The sequence below is a fragment of the Siphateles boraxobius genome, unplaced genomic scaffold (assembly GCF_051911475.1).
Source record: "Siphateles boraxobius isolate OS27281-9 unplaced genomic scaffold, OSU_SipBor_1 50, whole genome shotgun sequence".
Taxonomy (NCBI): Eukaryota; Metazoa; Chordata; class Actinopteri; order Cypriniformes; family Leuciscidae; genus Siphateles; species Siphateles boraxobius.
Window position 1 is genome coordinate 2,425,553 of NW_027509142.1, and position 24,678 is coordinate 2,450,230.

The 24,678-nt window shown below is 37.0% G+C and overlaps 1 protein-coding gene across 1 annotated transcript; it reads left to right on the forward strand.

Annotated features, from left to right (window-relative positions):
- Window positions 1-16,303: 16,303 nt before the first annotated feature.
- LOC143712745 (uncharacterized) lies at window positions 16,304-22,062 on the forward strand. The gene is made up of 6 exons (XM_077204771.1): window positions 16,304-16,463; window positions 16,700-16,717; window positions 18,080-18,230; window positions 19,178-19,305; window positions 19,398-19,542; window positions 21,350-22,062. Exons 2-6 carry the CDS (start codon window positions 16,700-16,702, stop codon window positions 21,664-21,666), a joined length of 759 nt encoding a protein of 252 aa, XP_077060886.1. The 5' UTR covers window positions 16,304-16,463; the 3' UTR covers window positions 21,667-22,062.
- The last annotated feature ends 2,616 nt before the right edge of the window (window positions 22,063-24,678 follow it).

Sequence of the window (24,678 nt, forward strand, 5' to 3'; positions counted from 1 at the left end):
CACGTCACTTCTGCCGACCCAGAGACTGTTCACGTCACTTCTGCCGACCCAGAGCCTTCGCCGCTGGCTCTGTCCAGCCCAGAGCATTTGCCGCTGGCGCCGTCCAGCCCAGAGCCCTCGCCGCTGGCGCCGTCCAGCCCAGAGCCCTCGCCGCTGGCGCCGTCCAGTCCAGAGCCCTCACCACTGGCGCCGTCCAGCCCAGAGCCCTCGCCGCTGGCCCCGTCCAGCTTAGCACCCTCTCGGAGATGGAGGAGGGGGAAGAGGACTTCCTGCATCCTGCAATGCCCGGAGGTCCTTCCTGAGCCTCCGGTCAGTCCAGAGGCTGTCTCCAAGCTCCTGGCGCTGCCGGCGCCGCCCAAGCTCCTGGCCCTGCCGGCGTCGCCCATTCCACCCATCAAGGCCCATACTGCCCAGCTTGAGCCGGTGTCTGTTCCTGAGCCGGTGTCTGTTCCTGAGCCGATGTCTGTTCCTGAGCCGGTGTCTGTTCCTGAGCCTGAGCCTGTTCCTGTTCCTGAGCCGGTGTCTGTTCCTGAGCCGGTGTCTGTTCCTGAGCCGGTGTCTGTTCCTGAGCCTGTTCCACTGCCCTGGCTGCGCGAGGGGTCTTCACCGCCCTGGCCGCCCGAGGGGTCTTCACCGCCCTGGCCGCCCGAGGGGTCTTCACCGCCCTGGCCGCCCGAGGGGTCTTCACTGCCCTGGCCGCCCGAAGGGTCGTTTGCTTCGCCCTGGCCGCCCGATGGGTCGTCTGCTCCTCCCTGGCCTCCCATCCTGCCACAGTCTCCAGGTTCTCTTCCTCTCCATGGACCTGGCCCTCCATCCCTCCCCCAAGACCACCTCCGCTTCACCACCCTCCTGAACTCGTGTTTTTTTTTGTTTGGTTGTTGTTGTTTTTTTGTTTGTTTTTTGTTTTTTTGAGCGTCTGGAATCCGCTCCTTAAGTGGGGGGCTATGTCACGATTCCTGTCTTATGTTTTCCTTGTCTTGTGTGGACTTTTGTTTGTTCCTGTTCTGTGCCATGTTTTGTAATCCTTTGTAGTTTTTCTTGTTTATTAGTCTCTCCAGGTGTTTCTAATTAGCCCCGCCCCCTTGTTAACTTGTTTAGCTTGTTTGCCTGTGTATTTAAACCCCTGTGCTTCAGTTGTTGTTTGTCGGTCGTTGTTTTGATGTTGCTGGTAGCTGTTCCGTGTTCCTGTCCTGAGTCCATTGGATTACCTGTTTGTTTTATTAAAGTGCTTGCATTTGGATTCTCTCTCCGCTTCTTCCTTGCTGAATCGTAACACCTGCTAACAAACATTATGGCATTGATGTACTGTTTACTGTAGCTTTTGTAAGCTATTGCAAAATCAAATTATCCATGATTTTGTGATCTATTACTGTTTGTATTACCATAGTTTTCTGACAAATATGATTAAATGGTGGATAACATCGTATCTATAAGAAAATGACAAAACTGAAACGTATACTGTTTGAAATGGTTATCGTTGCATAGCATATTGCACACACTACTTTAATAAAATACTCAGGAGTTCCCTAGTTTTCCATTCGGAATGGCCTATGTACGTAGAGGTGTTTCTGGGATGGAAATTTTGCCTACAATAGGTATCTTTTCACGACAGAACAGTGGAAAGAGAAGACTTAGATGAGATGGCACTTGTTAGGGTGTGTGGAGCTGTGTTTGGATTCATTCAGCAGATATGTACACCAACAGAGAGAGAGAGAGAGAGAGAGAGAGAGAGAGAGAGAGAGAGAGAGAGAGAGAGAGAGAGAGAGAGAGAGAGAGAGAGAGAGAGAGAAAAACACATTACAGTTCAGTAAGTGATGATTGTATCTGGCATGCAAGCAGCGATTACAGCTCAGGTGGAATGTTATCATTGCCCGATAATATTTTACTGTCTCCATTTGAGTTCACCCAACCAGAAACAGAGAAAAATGATTGACCTGAAAAGCAGAAGGTGTTTATGCCCATAAAGGTGTGTGCGAGAAAGAGGGACTTCTTCATCTCTTTCAACAACAAGACAAGCAGATGAAATGCTTTGTCATTTCAATGATGACAAACAACAAATCTGTGTTGCAACAAATCCCTGAGCACCCTGAGTGCTTTAATGTGTGATAAATAACATCAATGTTCCATATTTGTATATTAAAAGCCAGTAATATGTGTGGATGTGCTGGTAGTGGTACTGTAATATGGCTGTTTTCTTGTGTGCTTGTACAACCTCACACTTTTTATTTAAAATAATATCCTAGAGCGCCTCCTAGAGCAAAAGGTAAAGCATGACACTGAAATACAATTAATAGCAAATGCATCGAAACATAATTACAACTATCCATTATTAAATCTATTCCTTAAAAATAAAAATAAATAATGTCTTAACAACATTTACTTTTTTCTCCATGACTATTTCTATAGTTATCAGCATTAAATATGCTTTTCTATTAAGTACCTTGAAGTCCTTAAAGGGATAGTCCACCCAAAAATTAAAATCATTTTCATAATTTCTTCACCTCCATGTTGTTCCTAACCCATATGAGTGTCTTTCTGTATGATTGAACCCGTATGATTTGCTTTTTCTGTGAAACACGGAAAATGTTTCAGATGTTTTGAAGAATGTTGGTATAACCAAACCAATTTTGTTACCATTGACCTCCATTTTATGAATAAAATAGCAAACGGTTTGGAACATAAACTGTAATAAAACGAGAGCAAGAGAGAGATGGATGACGTGCCTCTGCCTCCTTTCATTACAGAAAATTTAAGTCAAAATATCACAGAAATGGTCATTGCCGATAAGAGTCCGAGTCTCATGCAAAGTTTTTTTAGAGAACGCAAAACAATTGCAAGAGAACGCAAAGGCTTAAATTTTCCTTTCCATTTTCCATTCCATTTTTTTCCATCACCATGTCGTTTTAGGGGCTTTAGGGCTGACATTTTAAATTGAACATCTCATTTGGTTTTCCACTGAAGAAAGAAAGTCAGACATGGAGTGACATGATGTAAGACAAGTAAATGATGCCGAAATCTTAATTTTTAGGTCAATTTCAATTACTCCTTTAAAAACATCAGATCTCTGTTCACCATAATATGTTCACACCTGAGCTTGCTATACATTGGAGATTGTTGTTATCGATTTTATGTTTTTTTTTTTGTCTTCATCTTCAGGTTAGTATAGCCACATTACAGTTTTTTTTTCGATTGCTTAACGACAGTGAGCACAACTGGAGCTACATGTGCAAAACTCTAACTACAGTCTGCACTACCAACAGTCACCTGAGCTAAACAGTTCACATCACCTGCAAAACTCATTCCAACCAACACAACTCTTAACACATGCTCAAAACAGGCTCATTGCAGCCAAACACTGCACAACCCTCACTGAGATAACACACACTGTCACTCAGAACACACTGAGAGTAAAAACACTAGCATCAAACACCAATACAGAAAATACAAACTTTTCATCTTTACAGTTTGAACAATTTCAGTGACTTCATACAAAGTAATATTTTCTTCAAAGAAAAGAGTGACATTCTTTCACATGATTTATTTACAGTTTTTTACAGTCACTAGGACACATTTCTCAATACTTAGGTCACTTTTTCAAAACTCTTCACACAGTTCTCCAAACCAACTTTCAGCTCGGCACAGCAGTTCATTTCACTTTTACAGTAAAAATGCACTAAAACTACCATATCACTTCATACATGTCTCATATCAACATATTCTTCCATCACACTAGCAAAAGTTGACAGACAACAAACACACTTTGTCACCCACAAAACAATGACCTAAAAAACACTAACAACAGGTAGCATTATACTATGTTTTCTGCTGTAAAACAAGCACAACTCTCTACTGTTTAGAATTCACTGCAATATATTTTACTGGAATGAATCAGACATGATGCAGTGTGCTTCAATATACTGAATGTTTTTTGTTTTTTTTGCAGACTAATTACAAAATACAAGTTTTTGTACACACCATTCACCGATACAGATACAATAGGAATCAGCTGTGGTTGGTCCAATTGTCCAATTGTTTTTATAGCATTTCATTTTTAGATTACAAATATATTTCATTACAATATTACTGTAGAAATGTAGCAAATTGCTGTCATATTCAGTTTTGTATTATGTTATTGTTTTGAACATAAGTTTATCAGTTTTGAAAACAGTATGTAAGCATGTGCAAATTGGCCTGTAAGTACACAGAGTTTTGGTGGTTGTTGTGTCAAAGTGAGAAAATAATTAATGTAATTTGAAAGATTTAGTCATTGAATGCATTTTGTGCCAAAGCAATGATAAATGATCCACAGTTTAGCCCACATATACTTCTGTTGTGCTCACTGTGTGAAAGAGTTTTGAAAAAGTGACCTAAGTATTGAGAAATGTGTCCTAGCGACTGTAAAAAACTGTTTATTTTTAGAACATAACAATTATTTAAGGTAAATGAAGATTATCAGTTTGCTTCAATAGTCTGCAGTAATTTACGGAATTACAGTAATGAGAAAAACAAGGTAGAAACTAAAAGTACATACTATTATTCGAACAAATAACAAACAAGACACTGCTTAGCCTTTCAGCTGAAATTGCACTCAGCAGTGTTTGAAAGGCACAAGGCTAAAATCTATTCTGTTTTGGATGTGTGGTTCACAGTTTTGACAGCAGTGTGTTAGCATTTGAACAAAGTGCTGTAAATCCACAGTGGTTGTGGTTAAAGTCATGGGATAAGTGTGTAGAGTTTTGAAAACTGTGTTCAAGCAATGAAAAATGAAATAGAGTTTGGTCCACATGAACTGCTGCTGTGCAGACTGTAGTTAGAGTTTTGCACATGTAGCTCCAGTTGTGCTCACTGTCGTTTAGCAATCGAAAAAACTGTATTGTGTCTGTGGCAGGAGCGGGTGGATTCAGGTTTTTAATCAATGGCTCCCTCTTGTGGCAGACTAAAAGACTGCATTTTGGTAACATGTGTCTCACCCAAGGGGGTGTAGTGACTGAGGAATGGTACTTATTATTATTATCCCATTCATATCAATGGTAGCTTCACTTCTAATATAGTCTGCCACTGGTAAAACATCACAATAGAGATTCGGTCAGAATATGTCACTACTTTTAATGGCTGTCAATGGAGATCCCCTGCATGGGACAACTTGACCATGCTAAGCTGAAAGATCTTGACCTATTGGGCTTTGTATTTAACAAGGCTCAAGGGTTGTTGGTTAGCACTGTCCAGTTAGCAGTGTCCTGCTGGTAGATGGCCTATTACTACACCGTTGTTCAGGCAAATGCTTGCTGTACGACCTGCCAGTGGCATGAATTTGAAGCGAGATGATCTGTTTGTCAGCGGGAAAGTGTTTTTAAAACCTGTTTGGATGCAGTCATTATTTTGCTAATGGAGCAGAAATCACTTACAGCAGCTTTAATAAATACAGTTTATTTCTTCATACTGATTTTTAAAAAGATAACTTAAATTTCGAAAATCCATGAAAATTGTGGAAGATCTTGAAGGAAACTGCATAAATATATATTAACGTTCAATGGAAATTGTATCATTACAATTGTATCAATTGTACATTGCCCATATGCCTTTACTCTCCTAGAAGGGGTTTGCTGTTCATCACAAGGTTGAAGGCAAATAATGAACAAATGATTGCTAACACCAGATGGAGAATGAGAGTATAACCAGAGGGACTACAGTACAGTTTCATAACAATGCAGTGTGTGTGTGTGTGTGTGTGTGTGTGTGTGTGTGTGTGTGTGTGTGTGTGTGTGTGTGTGTGTGTGTATGTGTGTGTGTGTGTGTGTGTGTGTGTGTGTGTGTGTGTTAAACTTCGTCTGTGGTTTCAAGCTAGTCCTGCATGAGACGCCTGAAGGCTTTCTCCCGTATCTTATCTTTCCCATTTGAGAAAACATGATTTACATTCATGTATGTTCCACTGAGCTACAGATAAAATGGGCTTTGTTTGTCTAGAGAGGTTTATTGCCTTTGGAGACTCGCTGGGAAAGTTGTGTCCCGTGGGATTACAGTACTGGATCTGTAGGGCTTGATGTTTGATCACCAACATTCCTGGTCCTAAATCATTTTTGAATAAGGGATAATATGTAAGACACTACACTGTAAGATCATAGATCGCAAATTAAATTCGCATTTGCCTTAATTTGTCTGGGATCGCTAACTTTTATGAGAGGTGTGGGTTGTCAGATACACTAGAGTTATTGTCTTTTATGTGTCGTCGATCAGTATTATAATGCTGCTGTAATCAGCACTCAGCTGAACTGGGTGTTTAAAGGGAAAGATTTTCCCAGCTTTATTGTGGGCATTTGTGAAACTGTTTTGCTGCATGTGCAGATTATGATTAATCAGAAGTTATGGTTGAGTAGCAGAGTGAGAGCAAATAAGTAGCATAAAATTATATATTTTACTATATAGCTGCTTTAAAATGAATTAGTTACTGCAAACCTCCCAGAGCCTTCATCGATGTAGAGGCTATTGTTTTTCGTAATACTTTTATTCAGCAAGGATGCATTAAATTGAACAAATGAGAGTTAACACATTTATAAATGTTACAAACGATTTCTGTTTCAAACATGTTAAAAATGGTAACTTTTTGCTGCCTCAATTTTTTCAGTAAAATTTTTGTTGTACGCCATTTCAACTTAAATAATATTAAACTGCTTAACAAATATAGAGCTGAATGTTTATAGAGAAGAAAATGTTTAATTAAAAAAATAATAATAGCCTTTAATTTAATGCACTTTGCAGGAGAGAATGTCTGATTTGCATGTTTTGTTGATTGATGGATGGATGGATTTTTTGATTGCTATCAGTCATATCACCCTGAAGCCCAAGACTGATTGCCCACTGAAGCTAAGCAGGGCTGAGCCTGGTCAGTACCTGGATGGGAGACCTCTTGAGAAAACCAGGTTGCTGCTGGAAGAGGTGTTGGTGAGGCCAGTAGGGGGCGCTCACCCTGTGGTCTGTGTGGGTCCTAACGCCCCAGTATAGTGACGGGGACACTATACTGTCGAAGAGCACCGTCCTTCAGATGAGACGGTAAACCAAATCCTGACTCTCTGTGGTCATTCAAAATCCCAGGATGTCCTTCGAAAAAGATTAGGGGTGGAACCCCGGCATCCTGGCCAAATTTGCCCATTGTCATCTGTCCATCATGGCCTCCTAGTCATCCCCATGTCATGTTTGGCTTTATCACTTTTGTCTCTTCTCAGTAAGCTGGTGTGTGGTGGGTGATCATTGGTGGTCGTTGAGGATATTCCCCCTTCTGTATGTGAAGTGCTTTGAGTACCCAGAAAAGCACTATATAAATGTAACGAATTATTAATTTAAGGATGGATGGATGGATGGATTGTTTGTTTGTTTGTTTGTTTGTTTGTTTGTTTGTTTGATTGATTGATTGATGATTGGTTGATTGATTGATTGATGATTGGTTGATTGATTGATGACTGGTTGATTGATGACTGGTTGATTGATTGATTGATTGATTGGTTGATTGATTGATTGATTGATTGATTGATTGATTGATTGATTGATTGTTGGATGGAATCAGCTTCTGTAAGCTCTTTCTTTGTGATATTGTGGCCAATATGTTCCAAACCAAGAAGTGACAAACTGATATTCGTTATTCTTATTCGTTAATCTTTATAGAAATTGTATACCGTATCTTAATTTAAAAATCACCCCCCACTGAAGCATACATTTGGGTTTGTTTATGCTGGGATAAGCACTATTTGTTCAGTGATTGAAACTGTCCATAGCACCATGCCTGTAGGCCTTTGAGGGAATTTCCCGGCAAACCTCTATCTACCTGTAGCTGATTTGCTTATAGTTTGCTATGTGTGAATTCGGTTGGGGATTATTTTTTTGTAACCGTAAAGTACACCTGCACTATGACTCAATTACCCATAAGTTTTTCCAACCAGCTAAGAATTGTGACACGACAACACCTCTTCAAAATACACAAAATACAGTACAGCTTGATAAAGGCCTGTTTGTATATCAGCGAGATAAAGATATATTTGCATGGTGGAGTACACAAGTCCAGTCAAACAGACACCACTTATGAAAAACAAGATGAAAAAGAGATGTTTATCTTGCTCAGAAAAAAATATAATTTGAATAACTTGTTTATACGATAACAATTTAAAAACCCTGTTTTTAAAATGTATTACATTTAATAAAACTTTAGTTTAATTCATTACTTTGGGCTTCATTACAAACAATAATCATGAACATTAAAAGCATAAAGCAAGAAAAAAGAATATACTGAAATGATAATAATAAAATAAAATATATAACCCATTCCATATTGTAATTGCACTTGGTACAAATGACTGCAGATTTTAGTAATATAATGTACTTATCTTATTGTTTTATTTGATCATTTTACAATAACCAATTGTGTAAGACTAAAGGTCTACAACAAATGGCAAATAAAAAAAACATATCAAATATACTAACATCTGCTTTTGTACTGAAAATCATTGCCTTATTACACATTACATCATTAGTTAATTCCTACAGTATGACCTGTTTCTTTGCCTTGTACACTAGGACTAACTATTAATAGAAACCTGCAGTTATTTTTAGAAAACATTTTCCTCATTCCTGTCAAGGTTAGTTGAACTTTATAAGCAGCTTTCAGTCCAACAACAACACACCTCAGAAGAATTAACACAATAAACAACTTGATTTGATTGATTTATTGGTTTTATTGATTGTCCATTCATTCAGTCAGTAATGATTTATTCAGTAGTTATTTAGGTAACACTTTATTTTGATGGTCCACTTTAGACATTCTACTAATTAAACTTTACATATCAACTAACTCTCATTGTATAAGAAGACTGTCTGCTTAATATCTGCTAACAGTTTATTTTGATGCTCTTCCAACCAGTGCTGGGTAGTAATTTATTTCATGTAATCTGGATTATGTAATCAGATTCCACAAATTAAGTTCTTGATATTACATTTTTAAAATATTTATAATCAGACAACAGTTATTGTATTATTGATTACATATTATTATTAGAATGGCAGTATGTTTCTCAAAATTAATTGATTCTACTACTTCTCAATTCATCAATTCATAAACTGGCGAGCTGGTGAGGACCCAAACACAAACTTTAATACTAAACATTAATCAAACACAAAACAAAACAAAGGCAGGGCAAGGCCTGAAAAAAAACAAGAACAATGGCAAGAACATTCAAGACGAGAAACACGAATTCAATTCACGACAAAGTCACAGGGCAAACATGAGGGCTTAAAAACACTGACTAATTACAAGACACGGAACACTTGTGAACAATGATCAGACAATTAACAAATGACAAGACACATGGCAGGATCACATGACAAACAGGGAATCACGCGACCAACAAGAACAACGAACAAGACACAAAACCCACACCGTGACATAGCCCACCCTATATGGGCGGCTCCCGACGCCCATCAAAAAAAAAAAAAAAAACCCACAATAGTTCAATAGAGGGTGGTGAAGCGGAGACAGTCTTGGGGGAGGATGGAGGGCCAGGTCCATGCAGGGGAATGTGACCAGGGCATTGCAATGGCGGACCTGGACCGTGGAGCGTGGGCGGACCTGGACCGTGGGGCGTGGGCGGACCTGGACCGTGGGCGGACCTGGCTGTGCAGGCGACCAGTCTGATCAGGCATGATGTGAAAATCAGGCTGAACAGGCATGACGTGATGATCAGGCATGACGTGATGATCAGGCATGACGTGATGATCAGGCGCGACGTGAAGATCAGGCTCGGCAGCCATGACGTGAAGAGATTCAGGAATGGCGGCCATCCTAGGATATGGCCCTGGAATGGTGGTCGCGGCAAAACGAGACCCTGGGACAGTGGTCTCAGCAGAACGAGACCCTGTTCGGGCGGCCCTCTTGGCAGTACGTGCTGACATCAGCGGTGGATCTGTCACATTGGAAATTAGTCCTAGACGCCGATAGACCGATCCGGTGGCAGGCTTGGCTGGCGTGGTGTGAAGATTCTCAGGCCGGGCAGGCGTGACGTAAAGAGCAGGCTCGGCAGATCTGACGTGAATATCAGACTGAGGGGATCTTGTGAGCTCGCAAACTTTAATACTAAACATTAATCAAACACAAAACAAAGGCAGGGCAAGGCCTGAAACAAAAGAACAATGACAGGAACATTCAAGACGAGAAACATTCAATCTACGACAAAGTCACAGGGCAAACATGAGGGCTTAAATATACTGACTAATTTCAAGACAAGGAACACCTGTGAACAATGATCAGACAATTAACAAATAACAAGACACATGGCAGGATCACATGACAAACAGGGAATCACGTGACAGACAAGAACAAGGAACAAGACACAAAACCCACACCGTGACAATTTCCTTTTTGTCTTTTAAAATGTCCTTACTAAAAAAAGCATATCCTTAGCTTATCCATTCAGAAGGTCTCCCAGGTTAGTGGAATAATTGCACAGACAGATCAGCGCTGTAAAATAATAGTTATTTCAACTTTAAAAAAAGTATGTTTTGTGCTGCCTTAATATTTTAAGTTTAGTCAACTTGAAATGTGACTTTGTACTTAAATGTGACTGAACTTAAAATGTTAAGAAAGCACGAATACTTACATGAGATGATCACTGAAATCCGAGAGCCACACAGCATTTGATCGCTGCATTACAGAAATCATTTCTCAACATTGCCACAATCTAATCAACTCCTGATAAACACATTCATTATTATTTGAATTATCACCAGTGAGTCATGTAACCATGTATTACTGTCTTTGGAAGGCTTTTGTCTTTCAGACACATTCAAATGTACAAATTCACATCATTTCATATTTACATGCAATGCAAACTTTTTGTTCCAGCTCATCTTCTTTGACCTAATAAATTTACTTGAAATATATTAGAATTGACAATTTAATATATTAAGTTAAGTCAACAATAAAATTAAGTAAACAATAATAAAACATTTACAGTCAAAGTATCCTAATTATTGTAATATCAATATAGTAATAATGTGTAAATACACAACAAACCAACTAAGATTTATGATCTATCTATGAACAGATTTTATGATCTACCCCCCCCCCCTCAAAAAAATGCATACATAAAACATAAATCGTTCAAAAAACCCTCCATGTGCCACCCTGTTTGTTGTTGACTATTCTCAATTTTTTTCCCTTAATTATGCACGTTGGATGAGTAAAATTATGAAATATTAATATGATAAGAATCTGCACTCTCATGTTTCATAAAACTACACCTGCAGCTATCTCTCTTTTTTGTCTTATACCATCACTAATTATCAGGAACAGGTGCAAGTAAACACAACGGCCAGATATTTCTTGAGCAAGGGGTTTTCCAAACGAGTTCGCCTGGTTTACAGCTCTCCCTTGTAGAACTAGTTGTGTCATTGTTGGTATTATTGTTTATGTCTTGTTTTGTTTTTTTCTTGGCTCGACTCTAAGAAGTGCATTGCATCAGGGGTTAAAAAGGCGCCTTGGTTTTAAAGTCCATTTCAACGCATCAACATTCCAAAAATCCAGTTTCACACGTCAGTGGTTGCTATAGAGTCAAAACAAAGCAAAAACTTGGCAAACACGTAAAAACAATTACGTGTAAATTATGCAATCCAAACGTTGCTAGTAACCTGAGGCCATACTTCATTTGACAGCTACTGTATCAGAGTCTTCAAGTATTTGCTGAATAGTGAACATGTATATGAATAACAAAAATGAAACAACTTTCTAGCTGGCAAAACCTGGAAATTCACACAGTGAATTCTCATTTAGGGTTCACATTCAGTCAGATTTTATTTTGATCCACTGATTCCGAACATTTATTTATTCATTTGGCAGCTTACAAATAAGGAACAACAAGCGATTAATCTTTAAAAAGGCAATAAACACGAAAAGAACCAGGAACCAATACAATTAGTGATGGGAGAAATAAAGCTTTCAAAACCTTGAATTAGTTGAACCAATTGCTTTGCAAAATGAATCATTGTTTCGAAGCGCCCGACTCTCCACACGCTGGTGACGTCAGCTGGTCAAAATATTGTGGATATAACAAATACTTAGCCAAAACAAGCATAAAAACACCATTACAAACCAATTGAAAATGTTTTATTGAAAGTGCATCAATTACAGTACCATTACATTGGAAGTGTCTGTATAATATGAGTTACTTTATTAAATTGTAGGGCTTGTTTTGTGGAGAGCTATGACGAAACATAGCCTCGTTTACTCAAATCACGTGACCCAGTTTGGATTCGCTAAGGTTTCGAAGTGTGATTCGAATAAAATGTCCACAAACAGATTCAATTGTTGGATTCTCACAGGATGAATGTTGCAAAGGGATTTCAGAAGCCTGTTTACAGAGTAAACTTGCTCGGGACAGTTTGATAACTCAATGGAGGTTAGGATGCAGTGAGCAGTGAGTTAGTTCATAAAAAATTCCATATTCCAGATGGTGGACTTTATTGACAGATCCAATGAGCCAGATGTATTTTCCCAGCTGTCACAGAAGCCAGCGATTTCATTACTAATCACTTCTCACGACTAACAGTTCAAGGCCTTGTCATTGTTTTGCCTGTGATTTCATACAACCCAACAACACGGAAATTCCCCCTCCGTCGATATAAGCAGATGTCAGTTAGAATGAGGTTTAAGGTTTGAGGTTGACCTTTCACCTCATGAATATTTGTCCAGTTATACTGTACGCCCTCTCACATGATGATCTGTTGTTTTATTTGAACAGAAATGAAAATGTTAGATGGATATTGTTTCTTTTTATTTCTATTTTGAAAGAAAATAAGTGATGATTTTAAAGTGAAAAATCAGTGCTGATTTTAAAGTAGAGACAATCATGCATGCATATTTATTTATACCTAAAATGTTATTTATACCAATGATAAATTGATACATTGATACATTTGTAATTCCATAGATTAACTTTGAAACTGAAAGGGACAGTTCACCTAAAAATTTTAATTACATCATCATGATTTACCCAAACCTGTATGACTTTCTATCTCCTGAGAAAATATTTAGAAAACGTATATACTATTATGTATATAGTAAAAAAAAATTGTTGCTTCAAATTTTGAAGTACAATCAACTTGGATGTTTAAGTCATTTCAACTTAAGTTACATTAAACTGACTTTAAAAATGAGTTGAATCTTGTATCTGAAAGTTGAAAATTAAGTTAAAGCAATGCAAACAACATATGTTGTCATAACTTATTTATCATACAATTTAAATATATATATATATATAGTCATCAATAGAGCAGTATATATGTATATATATATATATATATATATATATATATATATATATATATATATATATATACTGTATATATAATCTCCTCTATTGATGACTATTATATTTGCAATAAATCACATATTCATGTAGACCTTCGGTTGTACTTGGAATTTGAAATTGTTGTGGCCCTGATCATAATTTTCTTTTTGACATTTAGTACCTCGTTGCTAAAGTAGAGGTTGAACCAACAATTGGCAGTCAAGTTTTACAGGCTCTCTTAATTTATTTTCTACACTAAGACATGCTTTTAAATCACACAGCTTGATAGTGCTGTTTACAAAGGGTTTAGGCCCAAGTATAATTTTATTGCTGACAAAATCACTTTTGCAAAAAGTAAGGAGCCAAATCTAAGGATCAGAATATCATATAGAGACTTAAAGATGGACCGAACGGTGTAAAATAACAGACATACTAAATTAGCCTTCAAGACAGCGTGTCTGAATGAAAAAATGATTCACAGTTCACAATGTGAAAAAAACTGGATTTACCAGAAAAACATTTGTGAACATGAACTTGCTGTAAAGCTGTTCCTCATTTCACTTTCCAACCATTTTCTCTGTTCCTCTGAGGGGTGCATTCCCACTACACTGTGTTTTGGATAGGTACTTCCCCATCTTTAAACCAGTGGAGTAACAACGCTTTATGTCACAACACAGCTATTACCCCACAGGCTATCTGACTGCCTCATGTGTGCAGTATGCAGTTTATCATGTTCTATCATGGTGATAAAGATCCTAATAAAATGTGTAATACTTTGGGCCAAAGAACATTGTCATCCAGTCAAAAGGATGATATACTGTACAAGCACCATTGACTCAACTGTATTGGACAGTGAAGACGTCCTATTAGAAATCAGACTCAAAGCCATTTTATTAAAGGATTGGTTTTATAATAATAACAATGTGGAATAAAAAAAATAATATTTTTTTTTTACTTATTGTGTACATGTATTTGTTATGACATTGTACTTATATTTAAAGAACCTGCATGTAATTACATCTTTAATTCATTTTTGTAAATACTATAACTACACTGTTAACCTTTCCCTTCCACCTCAACCCACCCCTAAAACTATACCACCAAACCTGTCCCTAACCTTATTTGGTTAGGTTACACTTTATTCAGTACCACTAGTTCAGGGTCCAATTCTCACTATTAACTAGTTGCTTATTAACATGCACATTACTAGGATATTAGCTGTTTATTAGTACTTATAAAACACTTATTCTGCATGATCATATTCTACATCCCTTAATCACCCAATACCTAAACTTAACAACTACCTTACTAACTATTAATAAGATGTAATGAGGAGTTTATTGAGGGAAACGTCATAGTTAAAAGTGAATGTGTTCCCCAAACTGTGACCCTTTATTTTAAGGTGCCATTGTTACAGTGTAATTATTAAGTACTAATTAATATCAACTAACCATACTGTACTTACTATAGGGTTAGGGCTAGTATTAGGGTTTGGTTTATGGTTAGTTTCTTGTAATTATGCATAATGTACTGTCATGTAACATGTAAAAAAGTTTTACCTTTACCCATATCCCACCTTAATAGCAGCAAAAGTGTTTTACAATACACAATAAGAAGTACATAACAATTATGGTATTATTATCTATGTTAGGACATAGTAGTTAAATACCCCTTATATAAAGTGTGACCAGTGGTTTTATTGAACAGGAAAGCAGATATACAGGACTTTTTACCGACTCATTGATGTCAATCGGATGTACTAGTGGAAAACTAGCATTCAATACAATTCAAACTCTGTTCTGTCACTGTGCAGTATAACAAAATTGTTAGTCTTGTGCTCCATGAGGACATGACATGAGATAGATGAGAAAACCACAACATAGAAGGGGAAAAAATTAACAGAAATAAGGAAATGTGATAGTTTAAACAATAGAAAATACTAAGTTAAATGAGATATGAATAAATATGTATGTCTAGACTGTACATTTCAGATGGGATATTTTATACAGTACTGTTCAAACGTTTGGGGTTGTGTCGATTTTCTAATGTTTTTGAAAGAAGCTTATCTACTTCTGCTCATAAAGGCTGCATTTATTTCATCAAAAACACAGTAAAATCAGCAATATTGTGAAATATTATTACAATTTAAAATAACAGTTTTCTCTGTGAATATATTCTAAAATGTAATTTATTCCTGTGATCGAAGCTGAATTTTCAGCATCATTACTCCAGTCTTCAGTGTCACATGATCCTTCAGAAATCATTCTGATATGATGTTTTGATGCTCAAGAAACATTTATTATGAATATTGATCAATGTTAAAAACAGTTGTGCTGCTTCATAATTTTAATGCACTTAGTGTTTTTTTCAGGATTCTTTGATGAATAAAAAGGATATTTTGGAACAATGTCATAAGTCTTTTGCTTTGAGTGCGAGTTACTGTTCCGTCATTAAACTTTACTGACCACAGAACAGGAAGATGATGATTCACATGCATGTGTTGATTTCAGTTTATACAAATACACATTTAATGAACATCTGCTTCAGTAGATCTCAAGCAGTTCATCCATTCCGGATCATGGCACTTTAAATAAATGGGTTATGATGGTTCTGCTGACATATCAACACCATAACTATATCAACTGCAGGATTTCAGACAGGGAAAAGAGATGTTATCTGGATGCGTGCAATAATTAATTACCTCAATAATCGCTGTGGCGGTTATAAGTATAATCCCACTTTTTAGGACACAAAGTATAACAATACAGACCAAATGCCCGGAAGGCTTTAATACAGACAGAGCAATGGGGAGTGGTTGTGAGACGTGCTCATACCGTTAAACCCAGATGAATGTTTGATTAATAGAGATTTGCATTTTGATGATGGAAGGTTGGCTCAACGTTATGAGTATTCCAGTAGGAGGAGGGGAAAGCGAAGAGAGAGAGAGAGAGAGAGAGAGAGAGAGAGAGAGAGAGAGAGAGAGAGAGGAGGATATAAAAGGGTCAGATCAGGCGACAGGTGTGTATTACAGGTGATGCACAGCTCCACCTTTCAAACTCTCGTTCACCAGTCATAGGCTTGTCCACTTTTCTATTGCGACACATTAATAGTCGACTCAGCCACTGGAACTACATTGAGGTAACTGAATATTCATGATGCTTCTGTAGTTATTTGAGCGTATTTATTTTATAGTTGATTTTTTTGTTTGTTTCAGTTTCTTATCTTACTCTGAAATATGTTTCAGAAAGTGATCAAACTGCATTCTAACAGCTTGCCGTACGATCTGTGCAGTGTCACTGTAAGGTGTTTGTAGGCTACTCATGTGCTGTTTGAGTTTTGTATACTTATCGGACTTTTTTTTGTTCTTCTTTCAGATGTTGGCCCTTGAAACCGTGAGTATTTATTTATTTTTCTGGGGTGGGGGTGCATGACAAATGATTTTCCATATACATATACCTGTATATAAATTAAAGGACATATGCACTAGGATATATTAAACACACAAGTGTGCATGTATCAGCTCTCTTGAATGCCACTGTTGTGTGACTGTTTATTGGTGCTGAAATTATTTGGAACAATCATTATTCCTGTATAATATAACATCTGATCGACACATATGAATGCAGCAAGTTTTGATGTACATTTAAAGTGTTGCATATGTTATATGAAAATATGCTGGTGTAAAAATGAAAGTAAAATGACACTTAGTTTTATATTTTGTTGTTTAATGAAATGACATGTAAAGTGTGGCTAAAATGTCAAAATGCTGTAGGCAAAATATATATGCTTATTAAATATATGCATATTATTACCACTAAAATGTTTACACACACTCACAATGCAAATTAGTATCATTTTTACTGAGAAGAGGGAGAATCACTTTATAGTCATGCAAATTGTTACAACTTCCTTCCAATATTCCTGTTAAACAGTTGTAACTTTAAATTAATATAATTGTGCTCAAAAGTATACATACCCCTTGCAAAATTTGCATTTAAAAAAAAAATAATTTTAACAAAATAAGAAGGGATCGCACAAATTGGATGTTATTTTTTTATATATTTGGTACCTGCATAAGATATTTAACATAGCTGATGTTTCCATAGAGTCCACAAGAAAAAATAATTATAGTTGAATCTATAAAAATTATCCCATTCAAAATTTTGATTCTTAATACTGTATTTCATTACCTGGATGATCCACGGCTGTTTTTATGTTTTGTGATGGTTGCTCACGAGTCCCTTGTTTGTTCTGAGCTCTTTTCTTCAGGAAAATACTCCAGGTCCAGTACTCTCTTTGCTTTTCCAGTATCTTTGCATGTTTTAACCTTTTTCACACTAAGGACAATTGAGGGACTTTTTAAACTGTTTGATTTGGATGATTAGGGTTAACTAATTTTTTTTTTTTGTCTTTTTTCTGGGCAGCATATTAGTATATTTTGTAGAGCAGTACTAAATGAACTACTGCTAAACCCTAGATTTGTTAATATTATTACATTATTTTACAGATTCTGAAAGGGATATGTAAACTTTTGAGCAAGACTGTATACTGTATTTTTTTTTTTTAAATGTAATTTTTAAATGTGTTGTCCTTTGCATCTACGAAAATTGTCTCTCCTAAACATGAAAGCAACTTGAAAGAATGAAACTGAAATATTTCACTTTATTTGTCCCATTATTCCACTGATGGCAATTGTGTAATGTCTGTACTGCATCTGATTTAATGCTTGCTTACATGCATTGACTTACCTACAGGTTCAATACTTCCAAGACCTGGGCCCTAGAGAGGCGTTGTCAGGGAACCTGGACCTCGACATGATTGAGGAATACCTGCAGGAGCACTCGGTGGAGGTGATGTCAGCGCCATGTGTCCAGAGGAGAAACCAAGAGGAGCACAGTATGGCAGGTGAGTGTTTTACAATCAAAACTAAAACACCATAGGAGACCACTGAGGGGAAGGGTCACTTCTCCTTTTTGAACTGAATGGAAGTGCACTTTCAGTTTTGTAAGGTTGACAAAGCTTTGTTATTTGTCTCAAGACGTGGATTCCATACCTCAGGTTATAACAGTTTAGTTTAGATAGGAGAAACTGTAAAAACAGTGGGAATTTAGCAATAAAAAGTACTTACTTGTTAATTGTGTGATCTTTTAGCCACAAAAAAAACCTGTATAAACACAGTCACACAGTTTTTAAACAGGTCTACCTTCTCCACGTCCCCCATTGATCTTTCAGACAGTTAGCCCCGCACCCAAACTCACACCATTGGTCGAGCTGTTGCTGTGTCTTTTGAAAGTGCTACAGATTAACAGTTTTTGCACTTTTCAGGGGAATCAACCTATTAACGGTATATATTTGTTTTATATATTTGACAAAGCTTTGTTATTTGTCTCAAGACGTAGATTCAGTTCAGTTTAGTGAGGAGTAACTGTAAAAACAGCGGAAATTTAGTAAAAAAAGTACTTGTGAATTGTGCAATATTTTTGCCACAACAACAAGAAAAACAAAAAAGACTGCAGTTTTTAAACAGTTCTATCTTTTTCACGTCCTCCATTGGTCACTCAGACGGCTAGCCCCGCCCCCAAACTCACACCATTGGCCAAGCTGTTGCTGTGTCAGGCTGGTCAGATGCTCAAGTAAACAGCAATGTTTCAAAAGTGCTACAGATGAACAGTATTACACTTTTCATGGGAATCAACCTACAAATGGTATTTGTTGCTGCCAGTTAAGTTGGATAGGGGAAAGTGCTTCATCATCCAAAAAAAAAAAAAAAAACACAATGTCTGACAGCTTGTATGTGTTGTTGATTGTAGCGAGCAGCACATGGGATAATAATGATTGATGTGTTTCCATAGAGAACAGCTGGTCTGGCCGTTATGCATATGAATGGCATTATAGTGCAGTACCAGGAACAGATGAGACTCATGAACAACAGCCTCAGCAGCAGCAGACGTGGCTCTCTCAGTCAAGTCACAACGAGTGGGTAGGTCTCACCAGACATAAACACTAATAATATTACAGTCATGTAGTTTGACCTACAGTATGTGTGGATGTTAATAACAGCCTACGTTTTAGGGACAGTGCCAGTATGACAGAAACCAATGCAGTGATTCAGATTCGCTGTCCACCAGTTCTGGATGCCAAGAATTTCCCCCATCTCCGACCTCTGACAGGACGGGACAGATTGTGTATGACTCTATGGCACTAGTGCCGCTCTCAGGTAAAACACAGCATTAGTAGACCTTCGTTTGTCCTATTTTTATTTTGGTTTTGGGACAGTCGATTCGTTTTAGTAAGTCAGTTTAAAATGGACAGTTTAAATTTTATTTCACCAATAAATGATAAATTCTAATAATTTACTCAACCTCAATTTCTGTGGAACACAACAGATTGTTTGAAGGGGAACTTAGCAACTATTTCAACTTAAATGAAACCATTTAGAAATCATTTGGATGGTTTAATAACCTGTTACGGTGAAAATAGTGACCTTCCTCGCTCCCCCGAACGTTCCCAGGCGGAAAACCAACCTTGCAACATGGGGACTAACGTCCCGGTAAGCAGGGGCATCATGCAAGCCAAAATGCTGGGGGGGCACAATCTGAGACGTTGCAATTGTTTTCTGACGGGTGATATGGATCATGTTAGGAGGGGTCCGGGGGTTTCTCCCCCTGATTATTTTTTTAATTCTGGCTGCTAAACATACCAATTCAATGCAGTTTGGGAGGGACAGAAATACCTTAACGGAGCTAGCAGCAACCCTCCTCTATCTGTGGACTAAGTTAAAGTATCTATTTTGTAAGTTTATGTAAAAGACAGTTTGATGAAAGAACTGTAAGCTCAAATTCAAATTCAAATTCAAATTCATAGCTTTTGAAGTCTACTTCATTAAAGCATGTGTACACACACACACTTACTGTACACTTAGGCCTACTACACATGATTTTAAAAACAGTACCATTGCAGTTTTTATGTTATGATTTTAAATTGGTATGTGACCTCAGAACGATCTTACATTAAAGGTACATAAAGTTGCTGAGGTCTGACTTTGTGGTGCTCTGAAATTAAGTTATTTTAATATTAATATGTGATGAAGGACTTTGAAAGACGTTTGACAGATTTCAGTGCTGAATAAGGTTAACACTACCCCGTTTATTTGAAAATGGTTAATATTTGACAGAAATGTAAAAAAGTAATCAAATCAAATGTAACATGTAACATTACTTTAGTAATCCCACTACCTTTTAATATCATCCGATAACTAATTCAATGCCGATTTGTTGCTTTGCCCACTTACCACTTCAAGACCATCAGTAAAACATTTCCAGCTCAACGTGTGAGACGAGTGAGTTGCTTGAACATACACAGCAAAGATTCTAGAGCGCTACGCGCATATCGCTCTAGATTTGATATACACAGACACCATATTAGGAGAAAGGGGCGGCCTGATGCTGACCGATTTATTACACATCCAGAAGTATACATTTGAGTCGTTATAGGCTCTGGTAATTATGGAGCATAATAGGAATAAAGTTGTGACAAAAAAAATATCAGGGAGGAAAAATCTGAGGGGGCACGTTTAATGCGGCATGGCACCACTGCCGGTAAGTTGGAAATAGGAAGTCTCATGAGAAGCGAGAACGAGCTAGAAACACGAGCTGCTTTATGGGAATTCAACATAAACACACACGCCGCCCTCAACGTGTATGATGTATAACCCACCTCGACTAGACATAGCTCCACACAAATGTTGTGTTTATGTTTCCAACATGTCACCCACCTTGTATTTTTTCTTCCAAATAGAGTTACCCTTACAGTCAAGTGATTTACACAGGCTTTGGTTGGATTGAGTTGGACATGCACTATATAGGCCAATTTTTAAAATTAATAATAATAGGCCTTGATAATAGACTCTGCGCTGGTCTTTCAATTACTTGACCAACAAGTGATTAGATAGACAGACAGATGCCAATTTCATAAATGTTACATTCTGCTATTTAAAAGTCACTAAAACACTTGTCATTTCTCAGGTAAAAGGAAAGAGCGCCTGTTCCAGTTCTTATATGAGATGTTACAGACACCAGATATGCGGAGCTGCATTTGGTGGGTTCAGTCTAACAGCGGAACGTTCCAGTTCTCCTCCCAGAACAAGGAAAAGTTGGCAGAGATGTGGGGCAGACGCAAGGGCAACCGGAAAACCATGACGTACCAGAAAATGGCCCGTGCTCTGCGAAACTATTCGCGAACAGGAGAGATCTGCAAAGTGAAGCGTAAACTTACCTATCAGTTCACTGAGAGAACACTGAGAGGCCTTCAGAACAACTCGCAGAGATTCATGGGTAGTTAATGTGCTTCATCCACCAAGACTTTCTCCTAGCCGGGAAAGAGTAAATAAATACTGAGTATTTTACAGAGGATGGTTTTGCCTTTTTAATGTTCATAATGTAATGTGGACTTAAAACACTGATTTTCTAATTTTATTTGGCTTAATTGAGGCTCAATTGAACTTGGGAATTTTTATGTACACTAACACTGAATAACGTGGAATTCTATGAAGTTGAAGATGATCTTTGAAATATGTAAATCTGAGGATTGTTAACCATTACACTGCGTTATATGTAGTTATGAATCCGTTTTTTATATATCAAATATTTGCCCATTTTTGTGCTAATTTCAATTAATTTTTAATGCCATTAAATGTTGACACCTGATGTGTCTAAATAAATTCATTTTTACATGCAAAGTTGTATTTTTGACAATGCAGTCATGTTAATCTTTTTAATTTATAAAATCACAAGGTGAAAATGTTTTGTTCATGATGATGTTTTGTTCATGATGAACCGACCAGACAACATAAATAGCTCAGTCATGAAACTCAGTCTATATGGTGCAAGCAAATCCTTTACATGCAATCTGCTAGCAATTACATAATTTACTAAATGGCATAAAGCTGATTGTCCTCTGCTGATTCTGCAGCCAATGAGATTGCTTGCTCAACATTTAAATTTGGTTTAGTGTTTACTGTAAGATGCTCCTGCAGTGCCGTTTTAGAGTTCCTCTGAAACCCTCCACCTCCCCCAGCTCCACCTGCCTAGATCTACTATGGGATTTATGAATGTGTATGTATGCAGCACCAGCATATCAGTGTACCTAATGGAAATAGCAACAATATGCAGCAGCAGTGTAGAAGATCTAGTTCACCAAGACAAAATACATGAACATGCTTAAACTATTCAGAGACTTGTTGATTAATGATTCAAATTAGGTTACACCAACAACTCTTAAGAGTAAGAGTTAACCACTTTTAGTTTGATCAGGTATAAGTTTGCAACTGCCTGTTTAAATGTTACAGTAACTTACATGAAACTTTTCCATGGTAATATGGTTCTAAAAAGTTTTTAAAAATGTATTTTAAAGAATACGTTTGTATAACAGTGATCTATGCTCAAACAACATGGTATTACTATGTGTTAACAATGAAATACTTTTTTGTAAGTGGAAGAAACAATATGTTGTAAGGTAAACATTTCAATGGCATCAATATTCCGTTAAAATTTAACTCTGAAATTCTCACACTGATAAGCATCACCATGAGGAGCTCACACAAATGACCATATCTCTGACAAAGCCATGTGCTCCATCTGATGGCAGTTTACCACATGCCATGCACATATTCACGCACATATGGCCACATATGCAAAGCATATGTACTCTGGAAACCGCCACTACAACAGAACTGTTAATGATTGTCGAGTAGAGAAAGATGTTGTTTGTCTCATGCCAGTGGCTTTCTGTTAAATCCACACAAACTGTTACATTTATAGTCTAATCAATTAGACCTTAAAATATAAAACTATATATAAAATTTTGTATGAAACTTAAATTGCCAAATTACTGTTTACAGTACTGTTGTGTAAAATCAATGTTAGTTATGCAATCGTGTTGAAGTACTAATTATAACGTCCATTTAGGATCCAAAATGAACATTTTGAAATGAGTCTGATGAAGCTGTATTTTGCTTTTTTTTTCATTCTTGCATATTCCTTGAATGTTAGTGACAAACTGTGCAGGTCATCGCGTTACTTTATAGATAACTTCTTATATAAAGTTTTGATGAAAAAATATTCCAGTTAAAAGTTATGAAAGTGTGTTGTTCTGACATACGTTTTTTGGTTTATATTTGAAATGAGTTGCATAATAAAAAATAATTACTAAAAAGTTTTTGTTTTCTACATAGACATCACGATGTACAACCCTGGTGCTCTAACATGTAGAAACATCATACAGAAAAATGCTGTTTTTATTTAAATTTTTTCATTTCAGAATTTTTAAAAAATAGCACAGTTTTCACATAAATTTTGTTTAAACACGCTTATACATTCTTCAAAAACGTCCTGAAATTTTATTCAATTTTAGTATTATATAGTCTGACACGTTTTCATCATTTTGCAAAATATCAACTTTTTAATTTTTTTTACTAAACTTGTTTTCCTTTTCAGTCTAAAATTCATCATTATGAAATGTTTAAACATTGACTGAATTAGATTTAAAATATTTAGATTTTCTTAAAAATGTTCATTTTAGAGTTATATCAAAGACAAAATCTTTAACACAAAAACTGTGTAAAAAGGAAAACTTTCTGTCACGTCAGTTTTTTTAGCCAGTTCTTTGAGGTGAACTGAATCTATTGTCTGGTCATTTTGGAATTTCTTAATTGTTTTTTTTTTTTTCTCAAACTTGATCTTTAAGCCTTTTCAGTTCTCCCAGTCATTCCTCTCCTTATAAGAGATTTCACTGGTTCATTCTCTGACCACAACTGTCTGTCCATCAGAGGCTTTTACTGATGAAGACTCAAACCCAGCACTGCCCCCTGTTGTCCGTAGGAATACAAAACAGTCACTTCTTTAAATCAACAGATGCATTAATGAACATTGACCAGCAGATGGAGGGAGTGAAATGTCAGCAAGGTCCCAATAATAGAGAACAACAGAAGATTGTGTAATCAGAGCAACTACACTGACAAAAATGTCCCTTTGATGTCTTATCCCAAGTTTCTTCTGACCCAGGAGGACCTTACAGGTTTGACTAACTCTTGATATGACAACTGAATCATCACAACAGTGACCACAACCAGAAAACAGTTGCATCAGGTGTTTGTGTGAATCAAATTTTCTGATTGGCTAAAAAAATAACTCAAGTGCTATATTCCCCTGTTCTTTTTTGTAGGATTTAGATTTCAACTTGGCCTTGTTTGGTTTTTAATGAGATCTCACCTAATGACAATACTGTTTTAGTGTTCTTACAGGTCAAAGACAAGTTTACTGTCAAAGGAGAATGTCTGCACACCACTATAAACAAA

Coding starts and splice junctions, on each gene's coding strand:
- LOC143712745 (XM_077204771.1), top strand. Junction 19,306..19,397: donor AGTCAAGTCACAACGAGTGG/GTAGGTCTCACC, acceptor CCTACGTTTTAG/GGACAGTGCCAGTATGACAG. Junction 19,543..21,349: donor GGCACTAGTGCCGCTCTCAG/GTAAAACACAGC, acceptor GTCATTTCTCAG/GTAAAAGGAAAGAGCGCCTG.